The 11,223-nt window shown below is 42.8% G+C and overlaps 2 protein-coding genes across 2 annotated transcripts in view; one reads left to right on the top strand and one right to left on the bottom strand.

Moving 5' to 3' along the window:
• Window positions 1–1,516: 1,516 nt before the first annotated feature.
• Window positions 1,517–2,290, top strand: ppp1r3c2b (protein phosphatase 1 regulatory subunit 3C2, duplicate b). The gene has a single exon (XM_030766104.1). It carries the CDS (start codon window positions 1,517–1,519, stop codon window positions 2,288–2,290), a length of 774 nt encoding a protein of 257 aa, XP_030621964.1.
• Window positions 2,291–5,224: 2,934 nt separating this feature from the next.
• phyhip (phytanoyl-CoA 2-hydroxylase interacting protein) overlaps window positions 5,225–11,223 on the bottom strand; it is a 7,023-nt gene continuing 1,024 nt past the window's right edge. Inside the window, exons 2-4 of the mRNA XM_030785279.1 lie at window positions 9,185–9,359; window positions 6,077–6,194; window positions 5,225–5,771 (exon numbers count right to left, since the gene is read on the bottom strand). Coding sequence (XP_030641139.1) covers window positions 5,225–5,771; window positions 6,077–6,194; window positions 9,185–9,359 — 840 coding nt within the window. The remainder of the gene's footprint in view (window positions 5,772–6,076; window positions 6,195–9,184; window positions 9,360–11,223) is intronic.

Raw genomic sequence — 11,223 nt, 5'->3', positions numbered from 1 at the left:
ATACCAAGCATTTTTTTCAGTTTATAGACATCTGCTTGTACATGTCTAGTTTCCCTTGATCCATTTGATTTAAACTTACTGGAATTTTCCCTGATGGCTTCTCGAATTCACAAAGTTCAATGGTAAAAGTTGTTGTATCCCAATCTTAGTTCTGATGTTTAAAAACTGCGATATTACATAACACTTTGATGTCACAGTTTACAGCAAGAACAGATAAAAAACCACTGGCAAACGACGATTTTTAGACCCCGTACGAGAAGAGGAATGCTTTTGATATTGTCTTACGCTTCTGACATCTCACACTATGTGAAACATTTGGCATCCTCGCTGCGTGTAACAAAAATAGGTCAACACAGATCAGAGAACGCAAACGAATGAGTTTGGATGAAAGCCCGCATCTGAATACAGCAGCACTGTAATTAGAAGGTTCAAATACTTTCCATGATGCTACAGATAATTGGCCACATCTTCAATAACTTATACAGTGAATAATTCGAGGTTTAGGCAGCTAAATGCTTTACAGGGGCTCAATTATTTTCTTTTTCGCTTGAAAAAAAAGACAAGAAAAAGAATGTCTGGTCGGTTTTGTAGGATACTATTCGTTGATATTGAAAATGAGCATTAAATTAAAAACTTGAATTAATTCTTACATGAACATTTTAAAGAAGGTTCTCGCTAAATAGAGGTCAGTGGGTTAAATGTCAGAGGCAGCTGGTGTTATCAGTCAACTGAAAACTAAAGTTTGATTGGTAAAAGTATGGGGGAGGGTTTCCAGAGAAGAAATAAGTTGCTGTTTGGGAAGTTACTGCGTCACAGCAGTAACTTCGTAACCGGAACAGCGTCTGACAATTTGCATCCTCCAAAGACCTTTTTACGTCCAGTATCTGCGCATCGACATTTTGACTGAGTTAGTGGGGTTAGTGACAGCTAAGGACTAACTAGTGTTCAGTTTACTGATACGCAAGAATGGACCTCTAACTCTAAGACTCTGTCGTGGACAATTGAAAGTAAGTTAACGATCGGTAATTCATCTTAATGTTAAAGTGAATGGAGGCTACTTTAAAGTGGATTTTAAGTAGACTAAATATAACATTGTTTAACTCTTTAGAACGACCTCGGCGTATATATCAAACTAATATATAGGATTTAAAAGTACGGTTTGAAACTGTTGCATTCAAAGTTATTACCTTCACACTCAATTTAATGTCTTCAATTTACCCTCTTCCACAGAATCATAAGTCCTTTCTTGGAAGATTTGCTTGAATTTTTTCATCCTTGGAAAAAAACCCATCATTAATTTCAAGATGTCCTGTGCAAAGTAAGAGGCTACGTTTGATTTTGAGAATTGACGTATTTTGTAAAATCAACACATTTCGCGTTGATCTTGATCAGTAGATTGACTTTTTGCTCTCTCTCTCTCTCTCTCTCTCTCTCTCTCTCTTTCTCTCTCTCTCTCTCTCTCTCTCTCTCCAGCGTGCTGCCCATGTTCAGCTCTCAGCCTATGTCAACCACCACCATGTTGCCTGCAGATATGACAGTGAGTTTGCGCTTTAGTGGGAATCAACCACTTTGCCACTTTCTCGGTGTCCACCCCCCAAAACCTCTGCGTCCCTGCATCCAGCGCCAGGTGACAGAGAAAGCCGCTCTGAGTAGGCTGCATAGCCCCGCATCACCCATACTTAACAGGACCACAACCAAAAGCGCAGTAAAGGCAGAGGCGAGCAGCCGCAGCCCAAAACGTGTCGTGTTTGCTGACTCTAAAGGACTGTCCCTTACCGCCGTACGGCTCTTCTCCCAACAAGAAGAATGTCCTCAAATTAAGCCGTTACCAGGGCGGTGGAAGCTTTGTGTGGTTAAAAAGGACAACGAGGTTGCGTCTGCCCAAGGCCCCCGGTTTCGTCTGGGATTTCAGCAGCCTTCGGCGGATTTCCAAACTTTCCGTTCGCGTCTGCAGGAAGCTTTGGTGCTCCTCGAGAGCTGTACGGTCGCAGAGCGCACGCTTCGAGGCACGGTCCGCGTGCGCAACGTCTGTTACGAGAAAGCAGTCCAAGTGCGTGTGACCTTTGACTCGTGGGCCACTCACCGCGACGTTCCGTGCACCTATCTGAATCAGCACTACGGCATACCCGACACTGACGTTTTTGAATTCGACATCGCCCTACCCGTGCGTCTGGACGCGCAGAAACGGATAGAGTTCTGCGTGTCATATTTACCTGATGGATTCAGTGAACCTGTGTGGGACAACAACTATGGACAGAATTATATCATCAGTGTTCGTGACAGAACCTAAGTTTTTTTTTTACTGAAACCATAAAAGACAACTACACCCCGCAGTTTTTGACAGAGGGGAAGAGGAGGACATAAACCCTTAACTTGGCTCAAAATGTGAACTGACACTTAGTCCACAAATAATAATAATAATAATAATAATAATAATAATGTTTAACATATACATACAGATTGCCAATGTATACCAGAAACAAACACAGTGATTTTCTCTCATATAGCTTGCATTTTGGGCACTGATTATAAAGTCATTCTTTACTTAACTGTACTGTAGTTTACCGGTTGTGTTTTGAGCAAAGTCAGTAAGCGAAACCCTATTCTACAATCAAGCATTTTCTACTGTTTCCGTTTTTTTTCTGATTGTAGCACAGAGCACTTCACCTAAAGACACACTGCTTTTTTTTTTTTTTCTCCTCTAAAAATAATTTGCACAGCCTAATGAATGCACCAGTTGCGATCTCTGCTCTTGAACATTATTTTTCAAAGATCAGGAGATCATGTATACTGTACTTTTGGCCTATATTTAAGATATTTACAATAAAAATGGTTTGCACATATCTTTTCTAGATTTCATTTGTTTGTCCCATTCTCTACACTTAAACATATTCAAGGATATTCATAGTCATGATGTTTCATAGTCATGATGTCAGAATTAGAATAAATAGACATGCAACGTGGAAAGTTACAGTCTTAGCTACTGTAATTTATTCTAGGAAACAAAGTTCAAATGGTATTTGTTTTTCAGATCGTGTTTCATCGGTAATAAATGCTTCCCACACTGTCCTCTAGTTGGCAAAGCTTGCTGCCAATGCGGAATTCCAGCTCGCAGCCAGAGAGGAATCCTCCATCCCCGGGGTTATGAAACCTCTGGAGGACTTGGAAGAGAGAACCTCTGGTGGGATTTGGGGCTTTTCTATTCTGAGATGAAAGCACAGTTACGGGTGCCAGCCTTGTCTAAGACGCCCAGGAGAGAGAGAAACAGAGTGAGAGAGACAGTGTGTTTGTGTTAGTGAAAAAAGAAGAGAAAGAGAGAGAGAGGGAGAGAGACAGTGTGTGTGTATGTTAACGAAAAGAGAGAGAGAGAGAGACAGAGAGAAACAGAGTGAGAGAGACAGTGTGTTTGTGTTAGCGAAAAAAAGACAGAGAGAGAGAGAGAGGGAGAGAAACAGTGTGTGTGTGTTAGCGAAAAGAGAGAGAGAGAGAGGGAGAGAGACAGTGTGTGTGTGTGTGTTAGCGAAAAGAGAGAGAGAGACAGAGACAGAGACAGAGAGAGAAAGAGCGTGAAAGAGAGAGAGAGAGAGAGAGAGAGAGAGAGAGAGAGCAACTGGCAGTGACTCAAACCTAAATTCAGTCTGAGAATCTGATCGTTGGCTCACAGGGCAGGTTGTGGCACAGCTATGAACTTACATAACCCCCCCCCCGACCCCCCCCCCCCCCCCCCAAGTCCTAGACTTCAGCTGTTTCAACACTGTTGTGCATCTCCTCACTACAGCACTCCACAGAGTTTCAGGTAAATGATCACAAAATAACTTCTGCGTTTTCTTCCCCTTTTCCACCGGCAGCACAACTGTCTGACAACAGCTGTATTTTAAACAAAAAAGCCGCACCAACGAAGCCCACTAAATAAGTACCAATTACAAACAGGAAACGGTTTGCAAGACAACGTAAAGCCAAATCGTCGAACTAAACTATATAGGTCAATATTTCAATTTATCAGTTTATATCAATTTTCGTGTCATTCTCTTTATTGTCAAAGAGGAATCGCATAACTCAGAGGATGTGATGAAATATCCGAAATACTCGCATAGTGTGACGTGTCAAAACTTCCTTGCCTAGAACTGGTATAGGCAAGTCTTTCTGACTGACACACAGTTGTGAAACACAGTTGTGATTGCAGTGGTGCAGGTGAAAGGGGAAACATTCTGCTAACCAAAGGCTTGCCGGTTTAAATTGCAAGCATGGTAGCGTCTTGTTAATGTGGCATTAATTAATACCATTAATTAAACCATGAAGGTTGCCTCAGAGATGTGTTATTACGGACATGATTTAAAAAAAAAAACACGACTCTGAAAATATTTGCTAAACTAACAATAAATATAATGTACTTCAGCCATCAATTTTGTGCACACAAAGAGTGCACGTCTAAACGAAACCAAGGCAAAATCCAAAATAGTAATTATAACCTGGCAAAATATACAACAGACAGAATTTGTCCAATTTTATTTACGCAGATGCATCTCCTATACAATACATTCTAATGTGATATGCTACGGATCATACAGTGAATATGGTACAAGCCATGTGATAGACTGAGGCCAGCAAATAGGGGCTTTCCATAAAAATTCAAAATAACTAATTACAAAAATAAATACGATACATACGAATTAATCTGATCATGCGCTCTCTACATCAGTCTTTTGGGGCCAGGGCTTTTACACAGAGAACTGAAAAAATATATACAGTGGACATGGTGTTCTCCTTTTCTGTTGTTTGACAATATGTACATATTAGCTTCGTTTTATAATAAACTCATTGAAGGACCTTGAACAGTCTCGTTTAACCGTTAAATTTACAGTACTTTTTTGTATCTCAGAGAAACACTGGATTTTTTTTCACGTATGTTCCACTCTTCAGGAATGGCTGAGGGGAGACAAAGGGTTTTCTTTCTAATTAATCAAGGATTTTTCTAGAGTTTGTCTAGAGAAGTCCACAGCACTGCTCTAGAGAGGAGGCTGATGTTTGTTTATGGTCCCTCCGTCCATGTAGCGAGAAAGGTGGGTGGGTTCCCAGAAAGCTGACAGAGAATTTTCCAGAAGTCTATTCATATAGTGGTGCTTCTCCACAATGGATTAGCTTGCATAACATTCAACCCACGCTACCCTCTTATATCAACTGGTTGACATGTTTTCTCCCAGTTCTCCCATTGCCTCGTCTCAGTTCAGCGGCCCACACTAATGTTGCACACTTTGCAGCTGGGGTCTTTCTTAGCGTTAGCGGTGGAGAGACTCATCAGTTGATGATGCCCAGAAATTTGTGCTAAGGTTCCCTGTTCTAGACTCAGCGGCTCAGTGAACAGAACCTCCAGGATGACATCACTGGCATGACAGAAAACAGGCTCCTCCCCTTCCTTCTGAGGCGGGTTGTAAGTCAGAAAGGGATTGGATGCCAGGTCCAGGAGTGGCAGGCGGCTACAGCAAAAGCTATCCCCCTCCGAGCCAGCAGGGGCCAGCACCACAACTACATAGTGGTAGGCCGTATACATGCAATAGAAGTCGGCAAAGTATAAATGGGTGGAGGGGTTCAGTAAGTGTCCCGCGGGGATTTGGAAACGGAGAGGGCCGTATGGGGAATCGTTGGGAGGCAGGCCCGTGTCGAACTCCGTGTTGCAGCTGAAGAAGATTCCGTGCAGTTTTCCATTGATGGGAGATCCGTGACTTCCGCTGTTGTCCTTTAAGGATGGCCGCATGACACCCCCACACTCTGTTCTGGAGGAGAAAACGGGGCAGGAAGAAATATAGTTGGTAGGACCACCACCACCACCACCACCAACAACAACTCGACCAAAAATAATAATATAGATTTTTTCAAGCACCTTTGAAACACCATTGCATTTCATTGTCTTATATTTCATTAGTGATGCTATACAGAAAGCCATCAGTGAAAGATTCTGGTAGGGAAGGAGAAAGTATGTCTGAGAGTGAGAGTGCAAGAAAAAGAGGGTCGTTAGAATCAGAAGGAGAGACAGAGAGAGACAGAGGGAGAGAGATGAAGCTGATCTGCTAGTACTTACCTGACATAGTTAAAGTATTCAGGATGCTGGTTGCGATAGAAGACCGAGAACCTGAGCAGTCGCCCAGCGGCTCCCTGAGCTTTGTCAAGCAGCTGCCTCAGGTGATCCATCGCATAATCTACACGACAAAACCCACACAGCAACACACTGCAATACAACACCACTGTCTCCAATGACTCTCTGTTCATCTGTCAGGTGAAGTGAGAAATGCTACCCAGGCGTTTGTAAGGTGGGTGCAACAACAGTATTGTTATGTGGTACAGGTTGCAGCATGGATGCAATTAAGGGGCACACAAACTTGTAAAGTATTGGGAGTCTGCTGATACAATAAAGCGTTAAGCAGCTAAAATGCTTTACCCGTCCGTTCTGTGTATCTAGATATAAGGAAGAGCAGAATGAAATGTGGTTGCAGTGGTCTCAACTATCAGAGGAAAGCAGAACTGTGAGATAGCCGAAATCTGCAAGTAGCTTGCTAGCGAACTTGACCGGCTGACTGAAAACACGCGAGAGAAGATGGGCCGCTCGCAAACCAATGGCATTACAAGAGGGATGGTCTGAAGCCTCAGCGAGCATTGTGTCTGGATTCTGGCAACCTAGCGAAGTCACGGAAATTGTGAAAAGAGGAGCTTACTCTCTATATGGATCTTTCTATGTCAGAAGCAGATGAAGGTGAGAAAGTGAAACTGTTCCACTAGCTCCCTGGCGACAAGAGCAGAGAATTGTGCGGAAAATTCAGGAGTGGTGTGACTTCGGCCAGGAGGAAAGAGAGTACAATGATGGAGAATCCTGATGAATATTGTAAACCCAAAGTGAATGAGACTGTGGAGAGATACCGCTTATTTATGAGGAATCAAGGAAGGGATGAAAACAGAGATAAATATGTCACAGATCTTAAAGTATTAGCCAGTACGCGCAACTCTGGAGAAATAAAAGGCTCACTTATTCAGGATAGAATAGTGTTTGGTACAAACCACTCAGGACTGAGAGAGAGAGAGAGAGAGACAACTCAGAGAGGAAAGGCTAACATTGGACAAATATTTACAGTTGTGCAGAGCCACTGAGTTGTCACGAGAGAGTACTGGAACCGTAAAAAAGAAACGCGATGGGAGAGGTGCACACAGTGAGATGTGCAAAAACACAGGACAAAGACAAGGACACTGTTTCATGCATGTCCTGTGGGAAAGTGCACGAAAGGAGGAAGAAGAAATGCCCAGCTTTTGGAAAGCAGCGCGAAAACGTGTGGGAAAGAGAATCACTTCGCTGCCAAATGCAAATCCAAAAACTGGAGAAAGGGAGAGAAGAAAAACCAGATACACAAGGTGACCGACCAGGAGAGTGATGAGTTATGGGAAAATATCATGAGTGCCACTACTACAGAGACTGGCACAATTACCGGAGAAGATGACAGAGCCAAGAAAAGCCAACTGTTTGCAGGTATGCTGAAGAACAATTTCAGATTGACTGTGGGGCTACCTGTAATGTCATTCCAATAAATATGCTTAATCCACACAGTCAGTTGGAGTCCACCAAGAAGGTTCTGGTGATGTGCAACAAGACCAAGTTGCGTCCAACTGGCTCAGCGTAAGGTTCAAGTCAGAAATCCGAGAAACCAGAAACTATAGGCTACCGACTGCGGTGGTGGATAAAGACTGTAGAGTTCCACTGCTTGGCAGAAAAGCAAGTGAAGAGATGAAATTGAGTAAAGTACAGTATGAGAACCTTTTTGGACCTCCAGAGTACGGAGATGTGTTCACAGGTGATGGCTGCCTGGAGAGAGAGTATAAAAAAAAAAGAAATTGACACAAGGGTGGAGCCTGTGAAACTCCCTAAAAGAAGGATTCCAGTGGCCATGATGATGCCGCTGGTGGAAAATCTAAAGGATCTTCAAAGAAGGGAGATCATCGCACCTGTGGAGAAAAAAAAGCACAGGTCGGATAAGCAGTCTGGTCGCTACGCAGAAACCAAACGGGAAGCCAAGGATATGTATAGATCCAAAACCACTAAATAAAGCACTGAAGGGCGGTCATTTCCCCCTCCCCAACCATCGATAACATCCTCCAAGATGTGTCAAAAGCAAAGGAGTTTACAGTTTGTGATGTCAAACAGGGCTTCTGGCAAGTCAAACTAGAGGAGGAGTCTAGCTCTCTGACGTCACCATCTGACACCGGTTGGGAGATTTAGATGGCTTAGGATGCCTATGGGAATCAGCCCAGCACTGGAGATCTTTCAGTTGACACAAGAACTAGAAGAACTGCCCGGCATATACATCATAGTGGGTGATGTGCTGATTACGGGGGAGTGTGAAACACAAGAGATTGTGAACAAACACCCTGGTGAGAAGTTGAGACAGTTCCTGAACAGATGCAGGGAACAGATCATTAAACTGAACGCAGATAAGATCAGACTGAGACGACAAGAGGTGCCATACATCGGACACCTGCTAACAGCAGAGGAACTGAAAGTTGACACGTGAAAGGTCAGGGCAATGAGAGTGATGCTAAGATCAACAGATGTGAAAGGCGTACAGAGACTGATGGGTATGGTGAACTATCTCGCTATGCGCAGTACTGGGAGTCTGCTGATATAATAAAAGCATTAAGCAGTTAAGATGCTTTACCATTCCATTCTGTGTATCTAAATATAAGGAAGAACAGAATCAAACAGTGGGGTGCTATGTAGTTGAAAGATGAATTAAATCACAACATCTTTAGGAAGGCTTGTACGTAGTTTCTAATCTGTTTTATACTGTTACAGCAGTGTCATCGCTGTTACGCCCTGGCAGTCCTGTCAAATCTCTTTTGCAAGAGTCGTTTCTGTACTGTTACATCCCTTTCCTGATTGGTCAGTTCGCATCTTTATTCTTTTACTGTTCGCTTAAGTGTCAAAGCTTGTTCCATACTGTTACACCACTTTTTGTGTTGCAGCACATCTATCTCTGTCAACACTGTTACATCTCTTTCAATATTGTTATATCTCTGTCAACACTACCGTGACACTACTACCATGCCCATCGACCTTACTTCCACGCCGCCTATTGTCAGTCTTACATTTACGTCATGACTGTCATGTCCGTCTCTTCTGGTGATGTTTTACTTCATCTTTTCTCACCTCCTGTGCAGAAGTCCACCACTTGACTCCATTCCGACACTAGGTAATCTCCGTCTGGCTGCCTCACGGCGGTCTGTACCGCCACACAGTAGTCGGTACGTGGACTCAGGAACCAGTGGCCTCGCACCGCCATGGGCAGGGGCACCGCCTTTGCCACCAGCTTGGTGGGCACATCCTGTCCAGACAGAAAAAGGAGGGCGATGTCAACGCAGACCAGTTTTCTGCCAAGTTTAAGTTGAGTTGAGTCTTTTTTTGGTTTCCAATTTTAAAGTCAGTGTACTGTTCACAATCGAACTATGCCACATCATACATCAAGATTTCATCAAAGTGAGACAGGCATTTCAATTTTTTTTTCTTTTCATCCCTAAGGGACAGACAGATCTGTTTTTCATTTTGCTCAGAAGGTTGTGTGGTGCTAACTAGAAGTTGTATGGTGCCAAGACAACCTGTACAAAATACACATGAAAAGTGACACTCAGCAAAAGTAGGGAAAACTGAAAGGTTAAAATGCTCGTTATTTGTTCTGGTGTGCTTTTTAGCACAACACTTAGGTGACTGTGCGTGTGTCGAAATTTTACCACAAGACAATTAGCCTATGGCTTTCAGGCAGAAGAACTTATTAAAAACAAAAATCGATTTCTGCTCGTGTCTCTTACGCTTTATAGCACAGGTTAGAGACATTTTTCGAGTTTAACTTGCTTTGCGACATTACCTTTGAATGAAAACTCTATCGGAGTTAATTGGTCTTGCTGCATTGACTGGTCCCGCGTCAAGTACAGCCAATTACAGTGTGCTCGTCAGATCCGGTAACCATGGCAACTCAAAAGCTAACGCTTTACATTTTAGCCTCGTATTCCACCTGGACAGACTGAGACAAAATCAGTTTTGAGCATTGGCAGGAACTTGTATAAAAAGAGAAAACAGTGTGGTTGCTCTTTTTATGAATAGATACACGCAGTTGACGTTAAAAAAGAGGAATCTAAACTAAGAAAAATTAAAATCCGGTATTAATTGCGCTGTTTTGGGGTTTTTGTTTGTTTGTTTATTTGTTTGTTTTCCACCGCTGAAACTTGGGTCAGAGCAGGCATCTCACTCAGGATTGCCACAGAAATGAATGTTTCTCAACCCTGTGCGAAAGATTCCCCGCCCTGTACAGTTTGCATCAGCGCTTCATTAGCATATCTGATTCTAACGACGCACTGCCTGATAATTACACGATTAGCTTAATCAGATGTGCTTGAACGGAGCCGAAAAAGCAAAATGCAAGTGAGACAGGGGCTTTTTTTCCCTTCTTTTTTTAGAACCACTGAGATGCTCAGGAGTTGCAAAACAGTGTCATCACATTCGGGGTTTGTTTCACTACGGTTTCAAATATGACCAAAAAACCCCAAATAGTTGGACTATCTGGAGTTCTGTTCGAAATGTCCACTCACCCAATATAGTGAGTAAGCGAGTGAATGAGTGTACGAGTGGGCATTTCGGACACAGCGTAATTCTGTCAGGCGACTGCAGCTGCGTCATACTGAAGGTTTTCTTCAGTTATCGTAAAGCCACCGGGTGTGGCTTACTGAGAAGATGATTAAGGTTGTTTTTATATGGGTGCCGCTCTTAATCGTTTCATCCGGGTTGAGTTAGTCAAAAGGGTAAACGGTGGGACAGTGATGATTCACACACATGGTATGATTCTGTTATGCACTCAATTCAATGTTCTGCTTTTCTATCAACTGAAATGATAGGTGCTGGCATTGCCGTTGCTTAATCGGAATAGGGAATCTTTTTCATGGGCACAGGCTAGTTTAGTCTGAGACTAAAATGAAATTTTCAGTGAAGAACCCCCCATTGACAGTGACATTTAAACCACAACTAAGGTTAATGTGTTTCCTTGACACTACCAGTCCAATTTTTGCCTTTTAAAATATAAACACAGCCAAAGGATACAAACTCATAATTGATCGTTTTTTATTATTATTATTGCAACACACAAATGGAGATTTCATTAACTTGGTGTCATGAACCTGTTAAACCCGAAAGTCTCAGTT

The sequence above is a fragment of the Chanos chanos genome, chromosome 1, assembly GCF_902362185.1.
Source record: "Chanos chanos chromosome 1, fChaCha1.1, whole genome shotgun sequence".
In the NCBI taxonomy this organism is placed as follows: domain Eukaryota; kingdom Metazoa; phylum Chordata; class Actinopteri; order Gonorynchiformes; family Chanidae; genus Chanos; species Chanos chanos.
This window is presented reverse-complemented; position numbering and strand designations above follow the sequence as displayed.